The sequence below is a fragment of the Sesamum indicum genome, linkage group LG3 (assembly GCF_000512975.1).
Source record: "Sesamum indicum cultivar Zhongzhi No. 13 linkage group LG3, S_indicum_v1.0, whole genome shotgun sequence".
Taxonomy (NCBI): Eukaryota; Viridiplantae; Streptophyta; class Magnoliopsida; order Lamiales; family Pedaliaceae; genus Sesamum; species Sesamum indicum.
This window is the reverse complement of record NC_026147.1, coordinates 16,272,580-16,297,900: the sequence shown is the minus strand read 5'-3', so window position 1 is coordinate 16,297,900 and position 25,321 is coordinate 16,272,580. Positions and strand designations below refer to the sequence as shown.

The following is a 25,321-nucleotide window of genomic DNA, read 5'->3' as shown; positions in this document are numbered from 1 at the left end:
AAAATATTCTTTTCAACGTATTTTCCACCATAAGTTGATAAGCATTTATTTTCAATAATTGTGTATACCTAATTAATTAAATGGTCTAGATTAGTAACGCCATGTTTGGATCATTTTCTCAGCCAACTTAATGAAATGATATACTTGACTTAAATAATATGTTAATCTCAGAGGGTGTTTCGATGAATTTATAAGTTTTTTAAAATATTTATATGATGTCGGACAGTTTATACGATTATTATGAAGTGTCTGGTAATATTTTTAAAAATTAATATATAAAATTTAAAGATAAAATAGTATAATAATATGGTAACAATCACAATTATTGATTTAAATTTAGAAGAAAATAATAATATGATATTGTATATAATAATAAATTATATTCTTTGATTGATATTATATACTTTCTATTAAGTGAGCTTTTCTATCTTATTTTATATATGCATCGAATGTATCATAACCGCTCGTATTGATCTAAATTAGTGAGCCATTTGACTAGACACAAAGTGTAGGGGCATAACATTAATGGTATGCTTATAAGGGACACAGACTACGCAACCACCACTGTCCTACCGCATAACTATGATTATCTGCGTGTTTGCTCTCTTTAATGATATTAGTGGCCATGGTTTATATGCATATTATACATATTTTTTTATATTTTAAAATAATTATAAATATAAATAAATTATATAAATTAATAATTATATTTTTTTAAAAATAAAAAAATCAATTTAAGGTATTATCATCACAATAAAAGAACTGGTGTAGTGGCGTTAAAATGACGATGAGTCACTTTGCAAATTAAAAAAAATATAATTACAACTAATTTTAAGATCATCTAATTACGAGTTTAATTGTTGTATTTAAAAATTAGTGGGACGGTGTCACCAAAAGATCTTTTTCTTTTATATTTGTATGAGTTAAGCGTATTTTGGTGGACAACTTTGAAATATTGCTTTCAACTTTTTTGGATGGAGTGGATTAGGTCTGCACGGGAAATTTAGATAAATAATTTAAAATGATAATATATAAAATAGATTAAAAATTCATCACAATATTATTAAAAATAGCTTAAAATAAAAATTAAAACTCTTACGTCAACACAAACACAACATTAAGCAGCTAATAATCTTTACGCCTCTTCTGACTCATAATGACGATCCAAGACAAAACCCAACTAATTTCATTTATTATGAAAACGAAAAGATAATTGCCATCATTTATGATTTAAGTTGATTCATTATTATTGTTATTAGTATTAGTATTTCTTTGTATTTTTATCAGTTTGATTTTGATGTATATATGGAGTGCGAATATATTATTTTTTTTTTAGTTGTCATGCTGATTTTTTTAGGGTAAATTATAACGATCTCTTTTGAAATTTGGTGTAATTATGAATACTTTTTTGTTGTTTGAAAAATTATAAATATCCTCTTGATATTTGATGAAATTATGTAATTCTTGGATGGAGGCATGAAATTATCAACTATGTCCTTACTGTATTTCTTTTAAAAAAAATAAAATTATAAAAAAAATGGATGGAGTCGATGAAACTTTTTTGAAAAATTATAAAAAAAAAATTTCCACTTATTCAATAAAAAACTAGAAATTTTTTTAAAAAATAAATAAAATTATATTTTTAAGTCCACAAGAACAGTTTGGTCAGTTCACCAAAAGAAATGGATGAAAACCTAAAGAAGACTAACAAAATGGATTATTGTTGGACGGCCGTTAAAATCAAGAGATATTGATAATTTTTCAAACAATAAGGGCGTATTGATAAATATGTTAAATATCAAAAGAGGTTGTTCTAATTTACCCTTTTTTTTTTTTGTTTTTTAAATAAAATTTGGGGTGGCATTTTAGCTTAGTGGTTCTGAATTTTAATATAAGTAAATAGTCCAGAAGTGTTCGGGCAAAGCACAATCCCCAAGAGCAGAAACTATGGCCCAAACCATAGTTGTCATGAAGGTATAACACAATCACTCCTGTGGGCCGTACAGTTTGTATGGGCATGATCCATCAAAATTATAAATTTTAAGGGCCCACTATTTTTCTTGTGAAAATTAATACAACCCTATAAGAAAATGTACTGATTGGACTTTGAATTTGCCAAAGCTACTCAAAGCTCGTAAACCTGGCTTCTAAATTTTCAAATCCATTTTGATATATATTAAAACAATTCACCCTAGCGTATATAGTATTTGCGAGTATATGATCAGATAAATACAATAAAAATTTTAAAAGTTAAATCAGTATATGATTCACAACATATCAAGTGATTAACAAGTATTAAAGCAAAGAATAAAAATATTATCCTAAAAGATTAAAAGCCCAAGTGGCCCAAGACAAGCAGGAGCCTAGTAGGATTAGCGCATTGGTCTATTGCAAATTAGAGGACTTCGACCTTTAAGAAGATCCCGGCAAGAACCAGGTCCAAGCCTAGAGGCCTCTGCTACGCCCCTGTGTAGCATCAGATTCCTATGGGAACATAGTTGACACGTGACAAGAACTCTCACTAGCTAGCTCAACTAAGGAGTCCCACCATTGGCAGATAAGATACTTGGAGATGTAGGAAGTTGGCTCTCCCGTTTCATCAAATTGTGAAAGGTTTGACACTTTTACGCTCGTATGGAAGTGCCTCGGCAAGGATTGCAGGGTAAAAAGGCTACATCTCGACGGCGCTGTGGCAAAGGGTAGATAAGGGTCCTCTAGCTTAATTGTGGAGACCATTGTTCTTGTTCCTGAGCAACCTCCGATTTGGAGACTTGTCTTCCCCTCCTCCTGCCTCTACTCGTTCCCCTTGAAAGCCGAAGAGTCTTCTCGACTTCGACGAGGAGAAGTAAGGGGTGGGTTCACGGGGTGATGAGTTGTGAATTGAGCTATCGCTTGGGTTGTTGCTCGAGTGGACACATCATGGATCAGTGCTAGTAAAGCTTTTTAAGTTAATTGTATCATCGTCTCTTAAGGTAGAATACCTAAGATAAGCGATTCTCCTTGGGGCGGAGGTAATACTTGCTCACGGGGAGGTAGGGCCACCCCCCTGCGATGCGGCTTGTTCACGGGGTGAATCTTGGTCATGGGATGGTAAGGTTGTCTCTTTCAATAGGGCTTGCTCACAGTGTGAGGGGGTCACCCTATGAGGTGGTGGTTGTTCACGGGGTGAGAGTCACCCTACTTCATACTTGTGTGTTTCATGGGCAGCGTCCACCCCTTAAACATCACGAGATCGAGACCTGGTCTATACTTTCAATGTCGGAGTATAATATTCCCACAAACGGCACCAATGATGTGGTAGGAGATTGGGTAAAGAATTTCATAGGAAAAATACCCTTGGCATACAATTCCTTCTCAAGTCTAGTATTGGTAGGGAGAATTTTTTTAGAGAACGTAGGTTATGATTGGTCTTTTCAATGAATAGTAAACTTGGTTTAAAAAATAATATATGATATATTTATAATGGTATTGAGAGTTTTGAATGTAGTTGGGTGTATGTGCTTATTGTGTGGCTTGTATATAAAAAATTACTTTTTTATCCTTGTAAAAAATGGATAATAACAACATAAATATAAATAATTATTATTAATAATGATTAAACAAAAATCGATGCAAAAACTTAAATTATCTATTCTTAAAACTATTTTTTCCATGGCTATGAAATATAACAAATGTTGTTGCCATAGTTTTTAGGTTTTGACACGACTTTTAGCTATGACAAATGTTTTAGTCACACTTGCAAAAATTACAGCCAACGGCTATTGCATGGTCGTGATAAATAATTACTTACTACAATTATTTATTTCTAACCATGGCAATCAACCACGATTAAATATTAATTTTCTTCTAATGACTTTGTATTGTTATATTTTTATTTCGTGACACTATTATACAAAAAGAATATATTTACTTAATATGTTGTATTTCACAAACAAATTATTACAATCAAAAGCATAGCTACTATTTATTTTCTTTTTACATGTATCGAATGTGCACAACTAATAATACATAAAATTAGTGATAATATGAAAATTATCACTAATGCAGTAGTTGGAAAGTTATAGAACCGGTAATCTACTGTCATACTACATTACTACTTGCCCAACTCTGTATCTGAAACGTCACAGCAAATCTGAGAAAAAGAAAAGTGGATATGACGTTGTTGATTTGGGCTTGTGATTACCTGCAACCCATCACCTTAAAGAAATCGGCTATAACAGAGTTTTCAATTGTAAGACAACCTTGGACCCAATTTGATCTGACTTGTACTCCTGTATTTGATTTTTTCTGCTTTAATTCAAATTATTCTGAAAAAAACATTTCAAGAAAAAGGAGGTTTTGGAGCTTTATAAAGCACATAAGTTCCTAATCCATTGCCAATATGAAATGGGACAATACTATCCAGCATCATCAACCCTCTACATGAGGGGGGTTTGATGAGGGCACCAGTTATCTTTTAGACGAGAGGTATGAAAAGGTACATGATCCCATTTTCACAGACAGAACAAAATGATCAGTTGTTCAAAATTTTTGTAGAGTATTATTGGTTCGAACATAACAACATAATTTTGTTCTTAAAAAAAAAACTAGTCGTAAGGGAAAAACGGGTCGGAGTTCAAAGGCTGCACAAATCCCCCATTTTGTTACCAAAATAGGATGAGAAAGCACTGCGCAGCATCACAATGAAAGAAAATAATAATCCTACAAACATCCAAAAATCAAATCAAAACAAGCTTTAATGACATGTGCATTAGTGTCCCGATGCTACAATTCTGCGTGGCTTTTTGCTGTCTTGGCCTCTTGTCTTCTTCCAATCTCAATCTGATCATCTCCTTTCCCTTTCTTCACTCTTTAGTTATTTCTTCCCTGTCCCAATTCCCAGCCCCCCTTACCCCTTTTTCCTCTTTCTTCCATTATATACACACACACATATATATATATATATACTTACTTTTAATCTCGCAAAGGGCTCACTTCACGAGGCTCTTACCACTCTTTTTTGTTTCTTCTATTACATATATCATTCAAACTAAAGATTGACATATGTGACAATGTATACTGTAAAAATTTGTTGCGTCCACTGTTCACTCGATCAGTGAGATTAAAGTCCCAATATCTCATTTCTTGGTTTCACAAAAAGCCAAAAAAGAAAAAAAACAAAAGGAAAAATGGCTTCTGGCACATCTACTTATATTGATCACATTCATTCAAATCGACTTATTTCTCTCTCTCTCTCTCTCTCTCTCTCTCAATCTTCTGAGGTTGAGATTTTTCCAATTTCTGATAATGGGACTCGCTCACAATGTCATATGTTGTCATAGACTTCACCAATTTGCTGTTTCTCTTCTCATTCTCCTTATTTCCACCTCGTCCCAGTTGAGATTACTCACTGCTGAAGGTAATAAATGAGACTCAGTTACTTTCTTACATATTCACATTCATCGTCATGACATTCATAATTTGTTGTGCATCTTCTAATCAGGTCGAAAACTAGTAGCACAAACAGCTGACAGTTCCAAGGTAAGACAAACCCGTCGACTGATCAGTGTGTGTTGTTGTACGTGTTTCTTTAGGGTCTTGTTTTGAAGTTAATCAATTTCCCTTGCAGACAGTAAATGAAGAAGACAAAGCTGTGTTGAGAGCGCAGATAGGGTCCCGGCCGCCTCGCTGCGACGGGCGGTGCAGTTCTTGCGGCCACTGCGAAGCCATTCAGGTGCCGACAAACCCCCAAACAGGGAGTAGAGCCGGAAGCAGAAGCTCCTCCACTGCTGTTCCGGTTATTGCCTATGCTAGAGGCGATGACAATTCCAACTACAAGCCCATGAGCTGGAAATGTAAATGTGGAAACCTCATTTTCAACCCTTAATTTTTGTCCCAAAAAAACAAAACAAAGAGTTTCTAGTAATTTATCTTGTATATTATTATTATTATTATTATTATTATTAATTATTCGCTTCTTTTTTTCTCCTTGTTTGGTTATTATCTGGCTTGGATTATATGAATTATTACCTTTTTGAAAAAAAATTTAGTTGAATCAAATTCGATTGCATCAAATCGATTATTAAATAATTTATTATTTTTTTAAATTAATTTTATAATAAATATAATATACTTGTAGTATAATTTATTTGAGTTGAATTGAGATCAGATTAAATGATTGAGAAATGTTTATTACGATTTCATGTGGTTACTTTGAGTTGGATTTGACCCAATTAAATAAAACAAAATTCTATTTGTTTTTTCGGATATTTTTTTAAGAAATTTCCAAATGTGCTGCGTAATCTATACTATTAATAAAGTCTTAATAGTCTATTGTCGGTTTTTTAAATATATTGATAAAATTATTTCTATTTAGGAAAATAATATCAAATTAGTTTTTGTGTAATTTTATACTCCATTATATCACATCTCAATTTTTTTATAAATCTAAGATGTTATTATTTTTATATACCGATAATTACACTTTTCTTTCCATAGTTTAGATGTAATTACATATAAATTTTTTATAATTTGAAAAATTACATCTGATACACTTGAAGGTTGTTTCTGTTTAACAAATAAGTCTTTCCGGTAGTCAAAATTTACAGAATTTGCTAATATTAACAAAAAAAAGTGACAAAAATATTAACTCAAATTGACTTATTATAATTTATTACAGATGAAATAAATTTTTTTATAACCAAATTATCCTTACATATATTAACACATTAATGTATGTAATGAGGTATATCCTCAACGTCATAAAGGGTCGTTTAATTAGAAAAAGTATATTTGATTTGTAAGTAATAAGTCAACTTAGGGTAAATATCAATTTTACATTCAAATTATTTTTTTGTTAATATTAACAAATTCAATAATTTTTTTACTGATGAAGGGACCCAAATTGTTAGATGAAAGCAAATCTTTTGGATATCGTAACTACAAAAAATCAACTTGAAATTATACCAAACCTCGTAAGGATGGAGTGCAATTATTCCTTTTATTTATTCTTTATCACATTTACTATAATTCAAAAAATATTTTGACAAACAAAAAAGTAAATTCATAATAATATTTTAATAAATATTTATGATTTTAAATTAAAAAAAATAGACACATGAGACGTACAAGCGGTACTAGTATTTACTAGTGGTGTTATTACCATAAGTTTAGAAAGTACCGAACGGGAATTAATGAATAGCATAAACTGTAAAGGCAATCATAAAATGCTCTGATTTCTGTAGCAGAGATTCTGATTTGTACAAATTCAGTACACGCAATAAATACGCATTAAATTACGATACACCAAAACCAATAGCATGATTAACAAATATGAGAGTGGTAAGTTTTAGAGATCTGTGCCTCCTCATTTTACTTCACACCTCCGTTACGTTAAATCTTTCTTTCATGGAGACCTGTCCTCTCTCAAATACTATACTGATTTTGTATTAACTGATAAATTTAAAATTATTATTATAAATATATTTTAAATTATAGTAGTTATGAGTTTTATCGTAATATAATTATTAGGCATGATTATACCGTCATCATTTGATTTAATGTAATTACACGTAAATTTTTTTTGTGATTTAAGAAATTACATTTAATACTCCTGACATTTATTTTTGTTTAATGAATGAATTCATTCGTTAGATAAAATTTGTAAAATTTGCTGATATTATAAAAAAAATAAAAGAATAAAAATTAATATTTACCTTGTAATGAGATTTTGATCCGAAAAGATTTGTTGACCTGCAATAAGTCAGTAATAAGTCAACCGAAGCTAAGTATAAATTTTCGTCCTCTTTCTCTATTTTTTTTTTTTCTTGTGTATGTGTATTAATATCAACAAATATGATAATTTTGACTAATGAATGCATCTATTTATTGGATGGAAATAAAATTTCAGGTACTAGATATAATTTTTTAAGTCACATGAAATCTATGTGTAATTACAACAAATGTTATAGGAGGCGGTGTAATCAATTATTCCTAATTAATAATAACAAAAATGTGCAGTATGTTGCTTTATAAATACTTAGTAACATATTTATAGGGTTAAAAAATAAATTAAACTATTAGATATTTGATTGAAATCGATCGACAAAAGTTCGTTTGAACTCGATTTGTTACATAACGAACCAAACTTGAATGAAAATTTTTGTTCGGTAAAGTTTTGAGCTCGAATCGAGCTCATTTTTAATTAGTGCAAAAATAATAAAATATATTTAAAAATATCAAATTTTTCGAGTCCGACCCATGTTTGCTCCAACTAAAGCTCATTGAGCTTGATTAGATCAATAATCAAAATAAAGTCAGACGTAATTTTTCAAGCTCGATAATAATTCAAACAAGTTTGAAAAATCATACGATCAGCTCAACTCGAATTATTTATAGCTCTAGACATTTATAGCGTATTTGTGTTACTAATTGCTTATAGTAACAATTTTTAAGCAAATTTTTCTTGTCACTAATTATACCCAATGACAGTATTGTCACTATTTAAATTTGTTCAAGTTGTTGCAGTGACAATACAAATTAAAAATTATTGTCACTTAATATTTATAATATAATTAATATAACCATTTAATTTTTTGGTATGATATTCTGTTACATTTATTGTGCACACCGATATTAAATATATAAAAAAAAATTAAATGATTGAACTATATAAACTTTTCAAAAATAAAAGATATGTAAAAAAATTATTTATATAGTTAATATATAAAACATCGAATAGAGCATGAGTTTAACCGAAAAAAGAAGCATACAAAAAATCTTATAAAATATGAAAATAAGAAAATAAAATGAAACGATGATTTTCGTGGCTCTTGTACATATGGTGGATTATTATTATTTTTTTAAATTGAGATAAAATCTTTATAAATTATAATAAATAACCTCTTATAATTACTTTAATATTTAAAAATATTATTAAAAGATATAAATAAAATAAAAATAATATTGGGTGGCATCAACAGCAGACAATGGTTATCTTGATTAGCAAGGAACCTGGGCTTCTGGGTTTTCTCCTCCAAAGCTGATAAAGTTGGGCAGTCCCATTGGCAGAACAACCTGAGTTCAAATTCAGTAGTCTGATTTTATGCTTACTATACCCATCTGTCATCATCTCATGTCGCAATGCCTAATCATTCATATTGCTGTTTAAAGTAATTTCAAATAACTATTTATTAATTAAGACAAATTTCATTGTTTAAAATTAGTTTTTTTTTTTTTAAGTCAAAAGTTACGAACAACTCTCGATAAATTTCTACAATTTATTTGTAAAATTATAAGTATTAAAAATTACTTCGTCAAATAACTGATAACTTTTTTTACAATTTATTCTCACTATATAAATAAAAGTTATTGAAAAAACACGTACCATCAACGTAGCAAATATGGTCATGAGAGTGTGCAAGTGTCACATTTAAATCATAATTACGGTCGACCACAACTCTATTCAAATACAAAAGTGCACCAGAATCGCTGTTTCTGATCAACATTGGCGTACTCCCGTAAGTTACTACGTGTTCAAATAAATTCGATCCTATAACTCATATTATAATAAGACATAATTTATTTCACGTGAACTATTCAGCTAAATAATATGCATAGTATGGTAGGCGATGGACTTTTCAGTCACAAAAAACATCCTACTATCATCGGTAGCCTCTGTATGTCTATTTATCAAGTTGTTTGCAAACACTTATTTTAATACTTATCACCTTATTACTAAAATAATGCTTTTTATTTTACAACTTCTGCTTTTGAACAAATTAAATTAAATTGATTTTAAATCAAAAGTCATAAACAACTCCTTTACAAACTACCGTAATTTATTAATAAAAATTGTAAGTATTGAGTTGTTTTTCCAAACACTCCAACTTTAAATTCTTTTTTTAATCACTTTGAACTTTTATTTTCAGATACTCACAATTTTTAGTGTTACTTAATAATTTATAGCTTGATTCAATAAGAAAAACAAAAGTTATTGAGAACAAGAATTAGATTTATAGCCAAATCAAGTACAAACAACACCAACCAATCAACATTGGTGATGAAATGTCACTGTCCATGAATATGATTGATTTGGATTATGAAGTAAAGATATGATGATGGTAAAGCAGGTGAGCGCAAGTTTATGGGCAGCCAAGGGTGGTAGCTATGCATAGCTAGTTTGGTGCCAATCTATGCAAGGAGAGGTAGGCACTAAATGCAGCAGGGACCAGCCTTCACCAACTCCCTCTGCCTAACTGACATTCATCACCATTCACCAACGACGTCTTTTCCTTTTTTCCTTTTTGTTGCTCGGCATATATTAAAAACAAAGGTCCCATTCCCACGAATTCATTAGGAAGAATTGGTGTGATGTTCGGCACATGTGTCGGTTAGAATTTTTAGGCTGTCGGAAGAATTGGCTATTTGATAGAATGATCTTTCTAAGAATTCGAACTCATGAATTGGTTGTTTAACGGGACGGTTTTGATAAGAATTTGAACTCATATTATAAGTGCGATAATGTTTCACTTTAATCATTACATCATAATGAATAATGGTCCAATCACAATTTTGATTTAATGGTTAAGGTTAAAATTTTATAAATAAATACGAGATTATGAATTTAATTTATACTAAGTGTGTGGATATTTAAGTAATTTTTGTTATTTTATTATTACTTATTTATATCGATATATTATTGAACTTGTATATTGATCAATCATGAAGATATTGTGTAATAATTATCGTTTTTATTAAAATCTCAAAAAAAGAAAAACACCCACATTCATCAATTATGGACAAATAATTCTCATTCTTGCCTTTATTTATTTTTTTGGTGGTTGTTGGAAGACCAGAGTTTCCAACTTGTTAAAATATCAATGATTTGTTTGTCCAGTTCGCTATGATAGTTGTTAACTAGCGTATGTGGTACACTCAATGAGTGTGTATAATAAATTTAAAAAATTAAAAAATTATTATTATTTTAATTATATAAATTCAAATAATAAAAAAAAAGAGGAGAAAGAGAAGAAAGTTTTTTTTTGTAAGAGCGATGAACTATTATTAATTAAAATAAATTTATTACAATCATTTATGTCGGATATCAACCATTACAACATCATACTTTGATCAACAATATCAAAATAAAAGGGATAATTACATTTACAATCCTTCATCTATTGCTCTTTTACACAAACCACCCTCACCTTTTGAAAAATTATAGAAACCATTCCTGACAACTTTTAAAATTCAAAAATACCCTATTGACCTGATCAAACTTTAATATGATTTTTTAAAGATAAAAATACCCTTAAAGGTGTCTCTGTAATTATCAAAAGGTAGAGGGGTGAATGATTAATATGAGTTGTGGATTTTTTAATACTTATATTAATATTTAATTCTAATTCTAATTATTTTATTAATTTCTTAATTAAATTTTTATATAAAATTACATTTTAATAATTAAAATACTAAATTATTCAATTAATATATTAATAAAGTTAATTACTAGATTATATATTTAAACTAAAAAATCATCACACTTTTATGAATTATTTAAAATTATTAAAATTAAAAATCATTTATCTTTTATTTTTATTTATAATTAAATTTTATTAATATTAATGAATAATAATTGAAAATAATTTATGCAGTTTATATAAATCATATTAGGAGTACTAAAATAAATAATTTATTTATTAAAAAATATTTTAAATTTTTTTTTTTTTAAATTATTCTTTCTTCCCAACCCTACAGCCATGCCCACCCTTAACTTCTGTTTACGCCCTCGCTGCCACCACCTCATTGCGGCCTACAACTTTGCCCCACTTGTGCCTAGCCTTCACCTTCCTCCACCATCGTTAGCCATATGTATACATAAATATATAAATATATACATATAAATATGTTCAATTATATGCATATTTATATATGTGGATTGTGTAAACATACATAAATATATGACAAATTTATTAATTTTAATAAAATTTAATTATAAATAAAAATAAAAAAGAAGTAACTAAGTGATGTAATTATTGATTTTAAATATTTAAACAATATATTGAAAAGAAATTCAACTTATCAAATACCAACCTAAAAAATTAAAAGAATATAGTAATTACCAAAATAAACCGATTAATTCAGTTCAATATTCGTTCTAACATCTTAACATACTAAATTATTTTATGAAAATTTCGATATGATTTTATCGAACAAACACCCGTAATAATAATTGGTCTCATTTAATTTAACTTTGCACCATTATTACACCTCTTGACATAGGTAATTAAATGAAAACAAAAAAAGGAAAAAGGAAAAGGGGCAGGAAGCATTGGGACAAGAAACGGCAAAGGGCCATCTGCCTGTCAAAAAACAGGTAGAATTTCTGTGGCAGATGGGGAGCAGATCGTCAAACTTATTGTTTCCTATCTCAAATTAAAATCAGCAGATGCGACATTTCATTGACGCTTTCCCTCTTCAACCTTCTTTACCCAAACCCAATATTTTCATCTTCCCTCAAGTTTTTTTTTTTTTTTTTTTAAATCATTTCGAATAAATTATAAAAAAAAAACAAAAATTAATTATTTTTGAACATGTCGACGAAAATTATATGAGTGTTATCAACCTGACAAGGCCGAATTTATTAGAATTATTGTTGCTTAGAAAGAATGGGAGTTGGGAAACATGTTCTCTCATACTGCGGAAGGCATTATATTATTAAGGGTACTGTCCAAGTAGTGGAAGAAATGCACTGGTAGCGCTAACGATCGCCATACCATAAGGGGGAGCAATTTTAGCAAAAATAGGTGTTGGACCTAGTCCGAACCCTAGTATGACTTCGTCAAGGGTTTTTGAGAATCGGACAATTTGGCTCTGTTTAGGAAGATTGTGCGACGAATGTATAATAAATTAAATTTATAAATATTTAATATCAAGAGTTGGAGTAGGGATTGATTATTATTTCATCTTACACATTTGTAGTGAACTTGCCATGCACATCACCTGAATAACTCCATTTGACTTGACGATTTGAGTTTTTTTGGAGTCGGCTTATTGACTTTGACACTATTATTTGTTTTAGGCTATATTCTTCAAACTTGACGGAGTTGAGTTCACAAAAGACCATACTGAAAAGAATAAATAATTCCTAATGTCAGAAATGATCGTAATTTGAAAATCATGACAAATTAATACTTTTATATTACAACCAAACAAAACTAATACGAACACTTGAACTTTTATCATTGATAACCATTGCACATTCTTAATTTAGTATTTATAATTTGTACTTTTAATCGTGATATTTAATAATAACAAAAGCTCATACTTCTTAGGGTGACAAGTATTGGCTATTCGAGTGTCTTTGTAGTCTTATTGTATTTTTTATGGCGACGGAACTCATGAATAACCAAAAACTTAAGCGGTAATTATTTACGGACTGAAATCAAATGAACGATATTATTTCGGAAGCATATGTAAGATGAGTTAAGGATAAGTAGATGCATGCATCCATGCCAATCATTATATCAATTGCAGAAAATTAATGAGAAGATCATTAAAGACTAAACTGCAACATCAACCTGAACTTTTTGGCTCAATTTACAGTGATAATAAAAAGTAAAAAAAGAAGAATGAATGAACCCCATGCTGGGAAACCCCAACGTACGTAAAAGAGTCACGTGTGGGAGTGGTGGATCGATCAGGCAAACAGTTTTTCGGTGTCCTAAAATCCCAGCTTTTCTTCTGTATCCGTTACATAAAATCCAAAGGGAAGAGAATGTCTTAAAGGGGTGGGCTGATCAAACACGGACAAGATAAAAAAAGCTGAAACTACTTACGGGAAAGTGATTCTGATTCCCAAAGCCACACAGCTTCCCTTTTCTTTTTTTTTTTTTTTTACATCTCAAAGTTTTACAGTAGTGTTATTCCGAGTTGAAATTTCCCCATCCTCCAACTGAAAGACAAAAATGTACCAACTTTCTGGTTATCAATCAACTTTCTGAAAAAGCCGAGGAGTTATTCCTCGGAATCAACCACTCCCAAATCTTGTATTCATGTTCTTGTAATAAATTCTTCAATTTTTTTTTTTTTTTGGGTAGGAAAATAACTTCTTCAATTTAACAACAAAAAGAAAAAGCTTATAGTTACAGAAAATCATACTAATTTGTGCGAATTTTAGAGAAAGTTGAAATTTGAAACAGAATCAAAAGAAAGAGAGAAATTGCGTTTAGTATTGAGAAGTATAAATCTAAAGCTGGAGAATTTAATTAGGAAGAAAGTATAAAAATATTGTAGGAATAATATGTGTAAACGAACTTGGAATTATTTATAAAAATATCAATCTTTTGAAAGAAAGCAATTTTTAGACATATTAAAAAAGTAAAACCACTTAATTTTAGAAAAACCATTTTTAGACTTTAAAAAATAAAAATACTTAAATTTTAGAAAAACCGCGTCAGTCGTTATTTTACATCACATGTTATCCGTAACTACTAGTTTTTTCACTAAAATCTAGAGAAACGTAGAAACAAAGGAGCATGAGCTGTACCACTAGAAGAAATTTAATATTTAATTAGTTATGATTAAATAAATAGTCGTAGTAAATAGTTATTAATCACGGTCATGCAACGATTGTTGGTAGTGATTTTTGCGAATGTTGCTAAAATATATTTATTATGGCTAAAAGCCATGAAAAAAAACATTTGGTTTCAATGGTGGATAATTTAAATTTCGCATCAATGTTTATTTAATCACAACTAATAATAATTATTTACCACACTCTTAGTTCATAGCCAATAGTAAACTTTCTTTTAGTGTACGCAGTGTAAATTTTCAAAATAAGAAAGGTCTGAAGTTTGGGCTACTGACATCTTATGGGTTCCTCACAGATGGAGAGGTAAACATTATGTTTCTACGGTATACCGTGCTCTTTTTGCCTCGTTTGTGTACCATATATGGCGTGAGCGCAATATTAGTCGATTTGATGGAGTACATAGAGATACACGCACTGTGGGTGCGCTGATGGTTCGAGATGTGTAGCAGAGGATTCTTAGTGTAGAATTACCTACTGTTATTAGCACTTGTACGCTTTATCACTTATGGTAGATTTCTTGGCCTGTCGAGGAAACTGCTTAGATTAAACAACTTGTATTATACTATTGTATTCTTTTTTACTTAATAAAAATTACCTTTACCGAAAAAGAAAAGGCTGAAGCTGTTGCCTATAACACGTTGATCTAACGGCTTACAGCTTATACGGGCACAAACCCTTATGGGAAGCATCAAAATTTTTAATAGGGTTTTTCCAAATTATACCTAACTTCATAAGGCATCAAAGTACTTACTTTTATTTGATTATAGTGGGAATAAGGTTGGTCCAGATTAGTACCTACAGCACAAAGAACAGGGTCAGGTATGATAGGAGTAAGCTGAACAGCAGAGATTTGGCATAGGATTGAAATTTCTGTGTCAAGGCAGAGAAACAGTACTTGTAAGTTGGGATTGAAATCCAAAGGCAGCAGCACTGCTGCAGGTACTGATCAACAGTGAACAGCCATATCCCTTAACAGCCCCCAAACATGAAATCCAGTTTACAGATAATGCTTGTGGTAGAGCAGTGTCAAGCCATTTTCCATCTCACAAAAGATGATTATTGATGTTTCAACATCGTGCCCATTTTCACGTTTGCTCCACTTTCTAGCCATTTTTCACCCAAAAATGTAAAGGTGGCGCAGCATTGTTTGCCAGCTCAATTATTGCTTTAGAGGGACAATTATTGATGCATGGGAAGGATTTCTGTGCATTTTCTCACTTGCGCTTGAAAATGAACCAAGAACCATCTCAAAGCGCTTGAAAATGAACCAAGAACCATCTCAATTGATAAGATATCAATTTGAGCCTGGTACTTGAGGCTAATGTTGAAGTTTTACTAACAAATTCGAGGTCATGGATTCAAATTTCACGGGCGTTATTGTAATTTGTTTACAGTCACACAAATATTGATTGAATCGAGAGTTATATAATATTTTATTTACTGTTCCTAGTATATCAATATACTTATTAAATCGATGAAATGCTAAAAAAAGTCGTCTTGCAGTATTGTGTTTTTGGGTCGTACCTAAATTGATTTTCCTATCTAAGTTATTGGTACCTATAGTTGGGCATCTTGTTTATTTTTTTTTGTGTGATAAATAGTTGATAGGATCCGATTGAAAATATGATGTCTTATTCAAAACCTGATGGATTACTAGCGGGCCGTTAGTCCTTTTAGTAATCATGGATAATCCAGCCCACCCATTTTTAGGTCTTGTAGACGGTTCTTTAAAAATTATTGGAATAAAATACATGAAGCCTTTATTTATTTAGAAATTTCTTAGATTAATCAAACTCCTTTTTATAATGGTAAGGTTTTAAATATCGATCTAAAAAAATACAAATTCATGATCAACCATAATTTGAGTATTAATGTACTTAATAACAATCTTATTTTATTTTTTTTACTAAATGTGCTGAATCACAAATATTGCTTATATATTATGCAATATATTTTACTTTATCATACAGAAATCAAAATTATATTAATTAAGAACAAAAACTTATACTTTCACTAGAAAAAATATAATTTTTTGCTACGGTTAAATATTATAGCCAAAAGAAGATCGCGAGAAATACAAATCAACCATGATTTTGCAATAATCATTAGCTGTTGTTTCTGCAAGTGGGACTAAAAATATTTTGCATATGGCTAAAAATTATAGCGAATATTGATTAATCGTGATTAATATTTAAATTTTTACTTTAATTTTATTTAATTGTGATTAATGATATTGATTTATCAGGATTTTTAAACCTTGGCCATTTATAGTGCAACAAACACTTAATTTTTGTAGTATCTCTGGAAAAAGTCGAAATAGCATATGTTTTTCCTTATACTTTTATCTGTTCACTTGAAGTATATGCCACAGTTATCATTTTCAAATAAAATAACATAATCTACACTCAGTTAGATACATATATTAAGCCCATGATATTTTAGTCAATGATTAAGAGGTTGAGGTTCCATAAACAAATCCAAAATTATGGATTTGAGTCTTGTTGGATTTGCGAGTATTTATTTATTTTTTTATGTGAGATTACTATAACATGCTTCATTGTTCTTAGTTATATCAACGATCAATATATTAATGGAACCAACATATATTGATGTAATTATATAATTCACGTTTATTCCAAATAAAAAAAATGATACATATATATATTGAGTGTAGAGATCTACAATGATCGTTTACACCGGTTCTAGAGGATTTCTAAATATAATATTTTCAAATAACTAGGTTATAATTGAGTGGACTTCGAATCCCTCGTAAATAAGTTTAAAATTTAATGGATTCAATGAAAAATTTAAAATCCAAATTTAAATGGATTTCAAGTATTTGTCCAAATGCACCTTATGTATTTATTGATTTATAATAAGTGAAATTGTTAAAAAATAATATGATTGAAAAATAATTTTGCTAAATTTATTTGAAACAACATTTTATAGGGTAAATCACAAAGGGTTGCTTGAGATTTGCTTGATTACAGATACCTTTTCGTTGTTTGAAAAAATTACAAGGGGGAAAACGTCAATTTGAAATACTAACAAAATTATAAGAGTATTTTTGTCTTTTAGATATTAAGATTAAAGAGTTTAAAAGATGTTATACGAAAAGAGGATTGAGCTTATTTTTTTTTTAAAGAACTAATAAGATTCTAAATATTTTATTTTGATGTCTTATAAGCTTTTTAGAATGTAACAGTTTTATAGAACTTGTAAGATGTTTTTTGAAAAACTTATAAACTCAACAAAACACCTTCTGAGTAAGAGATGGAAAGAATAAATTTTTATATAAGAACATTGTGATGAAAGATTAGGGAGGACAAGATTAAATAAGTAATTAGGTAAGTAAAACAGAAGAAGAAGAACACACACAGCCAGAGAGGGGGGGGGGGGGGGGGGGGGGGGGGAAGGGTTGTGGAATGAGTTGCTTGTGAAGGTGGAAATAATTCTTTTATATATAAATATAAAAATTTAAATTATCAGATAATAATAAGATTATAATATCTTTACTACTACGTACAATTTAATAAAACTAAACTTGTATCGTTCACTATTTCTGGAAACTAGTCATGTTAATTAATGATTTATTTGTTAAATTATAAAACAAAAACCAATTGACGTATGCAAAGTACATTTTTAAAAAAAATCATGAAACAGTTCTGCAATTAAATCCTCCATATATTTATCTATATCAATCATAAATGTTAGTTTATTATAAATTACTATTATTAAGTATTGATATTTAATGTGTTGATTGAAACTCATAATATAATGACGCATTGTTTATTTACTCAAAGAAAGGATTGAAATTTTCCATGAGTACATAGCAACGGCAAGTTTTGATTATCTAATAAAATGATTCACTTTCTTTTTATTTCTCATTAATTTGAAAATATTAAGTCACTAAATATGTTTTGAGAAAGTTGCTTCTTATAAAAATTGTAACAAGTTAGAAAATATAAAACTAGTTACTGATACATAATACAACTGAAACAACAAATTTAAACAATTAAATCATGAGGTGGACATTTTAAGACCCATCACCAACTCAAAAAAGAAAATTAGAAAATATTAAGGTAGTCAGTGATATCATTGAATTGGACACAAATCAATAATGAATTCAACCAATTAAACCATGAATTGGACCCATTTATAACCCAGCACTAACCCATCAATAATGCATTGAATAAGTAAAGTAAAATTTAATTAAGTTCAGCTCACTTAAACCCATTGTAGAATATTTAAACCCAACCCAACCCAAACAATTTGGGTTGGATTGAACATACAGGTTCTAACCCAAATTGCCACCCCCTAGCTCCACCAGGTAGCTAAATAAGTAACATTTTGGGTTTGTTAGTACGAATGGCCCAAGAATGGAAAACCCTCCAATCTATTGAACTTTTATTTTGCACTCAGCAAAATGGTATTAAGTATAGAAATATCAAACATGAAAATCTTCCAAGGAACAAAACGGTCCTAGTTCGCAGATTCTCAAAAATAACACGTTGAATGAATTTCCAGGTCAGTCTGGATTTTTCAGGAGTTTAAATATTTGGAAAAAAGAACTGAAGACCAATTATTCTTTTAGCCTTCTTCTGGCCAACCTAGAAGGATTAATGGTGCTTAACCTCAAAGAGACCATCTGGACCTGCATCCACAAAAGCTAAGGTTAGAAAAAAAGTGAACTGATAAGCAGTCTTATGAAGCAAAAAGGCATACGGGATAGATGAATTTTAGCACAGATATTACATTATTGTTTCCAAGGAGACACTAAATTCAAGGATTTTTAATCCAAGGATGAGGGAACTACTTCCACGATTTCTTACATATATACTTTCTTCATCTGAATTCAAACCAAAAATATTTGTTCAGGACACCATTAAATCGTCCACTCAATGTACTCATTATGGGTTCCCCAGTAAGTATATGGTGCTTATTGGTTGAGCCACTCTAGATCTTGTGATTAGGTGCTTATAATACAAGGTTCGACATGCTGAAAGTATCATCTCTAGAAGGTTGCCTATATATTTGGTGAGGAGGTAAGTCATTATAAAATACATGTGAACAAAACATACCTACCGCTACTTCACTCTTTAAATCATAAGCGACAGCACTTACAAATAACTAAAGCCTCAGATTTCAAAATTTGTGAACAAACAACAGATTTTCTTGGTGTTTTGCATTTCGAGAAAAACTTTAAGCTTCAATACAAGGATCAGAAGATATAGAATCCTGAACTTAAGATTGATGCCAGAATGAGAATATATGATACCAAGACAACATCATCCATTCATGTTTTAAAACCTAAAATTTTCTATTTCAGGAAGTAATTCCAGATTAAATGGAGGATAAATTTAAGAGAAGACCAAAGCAATGTCGAACCCAAAGATTACTTCAGTCACAAAATTCAAATCCTCAGGAATCCCCTTAATAGTAAAAACTCATCAGCACATGATCATCAATATAACATTTGCTCTTATCAAACACCATCCACCATATCTTTTGGTCTATGTTTGTTCAAAGGTTGAATCTTCTAGAAGCTTTAACTAAAAATTTATCGAAAAATCCATCATGGCCTGCAAGGAATACTCTCCAACAAATATTTAATCAGTGATTATCACCAGTGACATAAATGTCAATCTTCTTTCACTCGCCCAATCATCCAAAGATAGAAAAATATCCATATATAAGATCCATGCAACATTATACAACAGAACAGTATCAAATGAGTGAAAAAGACACACTGGCCAAATCTCATAAGAAATAAGTTAACCAAAACCCAAGTAATATCATATTCAACTTACCCCATGGAAACTCCTTGTTACGGATGTGCAAGTATTGATATGGCTGCACCACAAAATCAAACTATATCAGAACAGTACAAAGTTTTCTAGGAGATCGAAAATCATCATTTATATGATGACTTCAAAACATTGAAGAACAAAATTCCAAGTCTTTATCCAAAGGTTAAAAATTAAAAAATAAAATAAAAAGATCAACAGTCTGCTCTGTTAGCTGGTACTTACAGGAGGCTCTTCATGATGCGGATGACCTTTTGATAGGTTATAGATAGAGAGAACAGTGCATGTTGCAATTGCTAGATATGTTATCTTCTCCCACTTGGAAGCCTCAGCTGCATTAAAGAGAAGCCAACAAAAATCAAAACAGAAAAATCAAAGATTTTCAATCACATAATGCAGTTAATAAAATCCGCAGCAACTCCTTCAATCCAGTGTAAGCTACATTAGACGAAATGTAATCAGAACCCTTGGAACGAAATGTAATTAAAACCCTAGACTGGAAATCCAAACAATTGACAATTCAAACAAACATGTCCGCTAATATAATAATAAACATATCTCATAATTTCACATTATATGATAATATTCCGATGCAACATCAACCTTTATTCGCTCAGATATACTTAATCACACAATACCAGCTTCATCGTGATGAGCGGAAGATGCGAAGGAGCGCTTGGAAGCTGCGGAAACTCGTGGAGTAGATGCGCCACCACGGAGGGCGGAGCGGAGGCCAGATCTCACAATCACCGTCGCCATTTTCTATATACTCTTCGCTTTCTACGTTCTGTTAGCAGACTCAATTGATTTCCCTAAAACGGGAAGGTCAGTACTCGCTTAAATATTGTGTTGGTAGGATAAACAAAAACGCTTATAGTTGAAAGTTGAAAGTCGTGCAATTAGCACGGGATAATGTTAACAACTTATATATAAAATCATCATTTGAATGTTAGTGTTGTTATTAAATTATCATTAACAGATAATAATATGAATTTCAAATTCTATTAATGTATATGAAATGCAATTTCCTAGTCTTATTTTTCATACAGTATTTTTTCTTTAAAATTCCATCATAGTATGGATTTTTTTATTTAGTAGCATTTAGTTTGATTGCCATATATTTCTATTTAGTTGGTAATTAGTGATAACATTTTGTGCTTATTTAACTATCCTTTTTTTACAAATTTTAACTCAATTTTAAACTCAATGAGATGATTAGTTGTAATGGGTATGGCCCACATACAATTAAAAAAAGATACGTCCTAAAATCACATGCATCAAGTTGAATTCAACTAAATATTTTTTATTTCTTTTCTTTATCAAATCAAAATCTACCCATTAACTTCACCTAAGTTTATGATCCATTGAGCGATTCATAAGCTCTAAGATTTTGAATTTTTTTTGTTCAAAAAATACTAATTTTTTGGCACAACAAACTTCAATTTTAATGTATTGGCAGTAAGGATGACAAATGGGTGGGTTGAATCGGGTCCAAATGAGTTGGATTAGATGTGGATTGAGTTTAAATGTGATTGAATTAATGGGTTGAAAATGGATCGGGTTGGTTCGATGTTACCCATTTTTTATATTTAATAATTACAAATTTTAAAATTTTAGATAATAATAATAAGATGACAATATTTTTAATAGAATTTGTAATATAATATAATATAATTAAATTTGTATTATTAATTGTTTGTGGAAAGTAATCAAGTTACATTAAAGATTCATATATTAAATATCAAATGAAAAACTTATAAAGTATTAAAAAATACTGTATTTTTCGAAACAAATTATGAGATGAAGAACTTGGCTCCCAACCGTGAAAAAAAACTTCAAAGCATCTCATCTTTTTGTTGTAATTTCATGTAAAGAATTTTGCATGCTCCTTTCTCGAATTTCTTACTTGTACCATATGGTAAAACCCTTTTATTTTTCTGTTTTCTTTTCACTTTTGATAATCGAAAATGAGGACAGTAGTAACAAAATTTTGCTAATCAGTATAGTAATATTACTTGTTCGTATAACACCAGAAAAAATTCTCAAGTATAATTCACAAAAGTTGGTAACGATCTCCCCAGCTCAAAGTATATAATTGACAAGTATTTGTGATAATTACATACGAGTTTAAAAAAAACAAAGAAAAGGAATAATGTTAAACGTTAGAGATCTTTAATGTAAAATCAAAATAAAAAATTACATGGCAAGTAAAATTATATAATAATGCTCATATCTCTTTAATAAAATAGTAGAGGATTACTTACAATTATCAAATATTAATTGTTGAAAGAAGATGAAAAAGAGAAGAAAGAATTAAAATGAATTTCTAGGGTATAGTCCGATGTTAGCCCCTTTAGGAAAAACTTAGAGCACCTACCAATCATTTCAAACCCTTATGAGCTGCAAATTCATGAAGGGACTATTACAATTATGTTTTTGATCATCACTAGCTTTATAATAAAAATCAAAATACGAGTCCCCATCAACAACTCCAATCTGATGACAATCCTCCGTAGATCCAAGAGACTCCACCACATCTTCCGTGCTCCATCCCGCACGTAACAATCTGTCGGACATCATCCTCACGCGCCACTCCACGTGTTCTCTATCAAGTGGTTGATCATCCGAACTGCCATTCTCAGGATTATTAGCCTTATCGCATCCGTCCATCATCATCATCTCCCTAACATCATCCTCTTTCCACCCTCCGTCCCTCAACGTCCAACACACCTCGTCGAAACACCCGCCCAAGTCCCCACACCACCACCCGCGCGTGCCCAGACGCGCCGCCTCACTCTGACTCCTCTCCGCCATCTCCGACCAAAATTCTATCCTCCGCGCCTCCGTCGCGGCCCACGCCGGCGCGGCGAACAAATTGGATAACCTGGGCCTCCTCAATACCTCCTCGCCGCCGATCATTCTGAATTCAGCTTGCTGGAAAAAGCCGGCTATGTCGAAGCTCCACAACCTCACCTCCCCTCCATGCACGTAGAAAACCGGGTTCCCCGCCATGCACGGCATCGACGGGATGTAAAAATTCCTGTAAATCGGCACAAGAATCGGCGCTTTCTTCAGGAACCCTTTAGCCAATTTCACAGCGCGATCATTATCCACAGGCCTATCACCCCAAGATTCAACCCAGAATCCATTTCTTGAAACTTCTTTGCAGATCCCGAGAATTGGTAGGTTCGTGAGAATCTCGAGCTGTTGTTTGGAGGAAGATCGCCAGTTGGGAAAGCCTGGTCCGACCGGCAGGCCTTCTTGGAGAATGGGGCGGAGGTCCGGCGGGAACGTGAAATTGAAAGAAACCTCCACGGCGGAGATCTCCGACTCCGAGAGACCCGCCTCCACCGGAACATTCGAGGAATGTAAGTGGTGTATCAAATTCTTGGCGTAGGCCGCATAGGAAAAGCAGACTCGTAATGGTTTTGGATTGGAGATAGTCATTATTTCTGTGAGGAAGTGGTGGTGTTTCTCAACAATTCGACCATTGAAAAATGATCAAGAAAATTTGGTATGCATACAAGATGTGTACGTACACATATAACCGAATCTGAGGAATCGATGTTTATATATAGTTGTGGTGGTAGGGGGCGGGGGTGGAGGGGTTGTGTTTTGATCAGAAACTGAATCCAAGAATTTTTCGCAGAGAAAATAGGGTTTGATTTGGACTTGAGTTAAAGGAAGGAAAGGGACTCTTTGACTTGGCCGGTGGAGTTGAGGGATTTTGTGTCTTTTTTGCTCGAAAAGTCTTTGTGAATATCGACTTGAAAGTTAAGTTTTGAGGAAATTGAGGATGATTGTTGCAATCATATGAGAAGAAGATAGAAATTAAGATTGATTTTAGTGGAAATCAAGGGTTCGGTCGTCTGATTCTATGCACGTTTTTTGTCGCAGTATTTGTTTGTCACGTACGGTACATTTGAAATAGAATCTACACATTTGTGCTTTTCTTTCCACAGGGAAATTCCCTGTCTTTGACAATTTGTGAGGCAGGTTAGATATTGGATTCATCCAAGATAATGAGTTTTCAGAATTATATCAAATTTTCGGGCAGGATTTATAAAAAAATTTGACTTCAACCTCAATTTGTGGGGAAAATTGCAATCTACCTACTTGTATTATGAAAAATAAGCAAACGGTCTCCTTATGAAAAATAAAATAGCAATTTATCTCCTTGTATTTTTTAGATGTGATAATTTACCCACCCTATGTTTTTTAAATTGAAGCAATTAATTTACCTCTTAGGCAGGGAGGTAAAAATTCCTTTATTTTTTATTTAAACACAAGGGGGTACATTGCTATTTATTTTTTATAGAGGATAATTCGTTCATTTTCAATATCACAGGAGAGTAAATTACATTAAACCCCAATTTAGTATATGAAATCATGCATGTTTAAATACGACTAAACATGTGGGGTATCTTCACTTATTTATTTTTACGTAGTGTGTGATGCAATTGGTATTTTAGTATCACGAATTTTAGGACTTATAAAATATTCAAACTTCTATTTTAAAATCGATGTGAGTCACCTGCTTACATCATTCTCTAGATGACATGATAAAAATGAACACATAATATCATTCATTTCTCATGAAAATATATATATATATATATATATATATAACACCAAATAATACGACATCAGATATGATTTGTATCCTATGATTAATGGCTCATGCAGCCCGACTTTTAATTCTTGTCTAAAAAATAATTAAAAGTTTGGGGATAAAAGCATGTGCCTCTCACATACTTTTCTTTCTTTCTTTTTTTTTTTTTATAAGTTTGGGAATTTTATTTTCATTGGTGAATTTATGTCAGCATGAAAGCAATTTTTTGCCCTATATTTTTACCTTACAGTTCTTTATCTTTTTAAGGTAGTAAATAAGTTCTGTAATTTTTAATTTTTCAATAATTTGGTCCATTTTGATCAATGGGAA

At 31.0% G+C, this 25,321-nt stretch overlaps 3 protein-coding genes across 3 annotated transcripts; 1 reads left to right on the top strand and 2 right to left on the bottom strand.

Moving 5' to 3' along the window:
- Nucleotides 5,092–5,913, top strand: LOC105158567 (EPIDERMAL PATTERNING FACTOR-like protein 2). Its single transcript, XM_011075356.2, has 3 exons — nt 5,092–5,398; nt 5,483–5,520; nt 5,609–5,913. Exons 1-3 carry the CDS (start codon nt 5,287–5,289, stop codon nt 5,864–5,866), a joined length of 408 nt encoding a protein of 135 aa, XP_011073658.1. The 5' UTR covers nt 5,092–5,286; the 3' UTR covers nt 5,867–5,913.
- On the bottom strand, nt 18,953–21,216 carry LOC105158566 (cytochrome c oxidase subunit 6a, mitochondrial). The gene is made up of 4 exons (XM_011075355.2): nt 21,018–21,216; nt 20,605–20,711; nt 20,383–20,425; nt 18,953–19,226 (listed from the first exon to the last, which is right to left on the bottom strand). Exons 1-4 carry the CDS (start codon nt 21,136–21,138, stop codon nt 19,192–19,194), a joined length of 306 nt encoding a protein of 101 aa, XP_011073657.1. The 5' UTR covers nt 21,139–21,216; the 3' UTR covers nt 18,953–19,191.
- Nucleotides 22,765–23,826, bottom strand: LOC105158708. The gene has a single exon (XM_011075549.1). The coding sequence runs from the start codon at nt 23,824–23,826 to the stop codon at nt 22,765–22,767; it is 1,062 nt and encodes a 353-aa protein (XP_011073851.1).

What these genes read in the sequence shown, in the direction of transcription:
- LOC105158567 (XM_011075356.2), top strand. Translation starts at nt 5,287, where the DNA reads ATGGGACTCGCTCACAATGTCATATGTTGTCATAGACTTCACCAATTT. An exon ending in GAGATTACTCACTGCTGAAG is followed by an intron (nt 5,399 to 5,482) that starts GTAATAAATGAG and finishes TCTTCTAATCAG; the next exon opens with GTCGAAAACTAGTAGCACAA. An exon ending in AAACAGCTGACAGTTCCAAG is followed by an intron (nt 5,521 to 5,608) that starts GTAAGACAAACC and finishes TTTCCCTTGCAG; the next exon opens with ACAGTAAATGAAGAAGACAA.
- LOC105158566 (XM_011075355.2), bottom strand. Translation starts at nt 21,138, where the DNA reads ATGGCGACGGTGATTGTGAGATCTGGCCTCCGCTCCGCCCTCCGTGGT. An exon ending in CGCATCATGAAGAGCCTCCT is followed by an intron (nt 20,426 to 20,604) that starts GTAAGTACCAGC and finishes TTTGTGGTGCAG; the next exon opens with CCATATCAATACTTGCACAT. An exon ending in TAACAAGGAGTTTCCATGGG is followed by an intron (nt 19,227 to 20,382) that starts GTAAGTTGAATA and finishes TTGTGGATGCAG; the next exon opens with GTCCAGATGGTCTCTTTGAG.
- LOC105158708 (XM_011075549.1), bottom strand. Translation starts at nt 23,826, where the DNA reads ATGACTATCTCCAATCCAAAACCATTACGAGTCTGCTTTTCCTATGCG.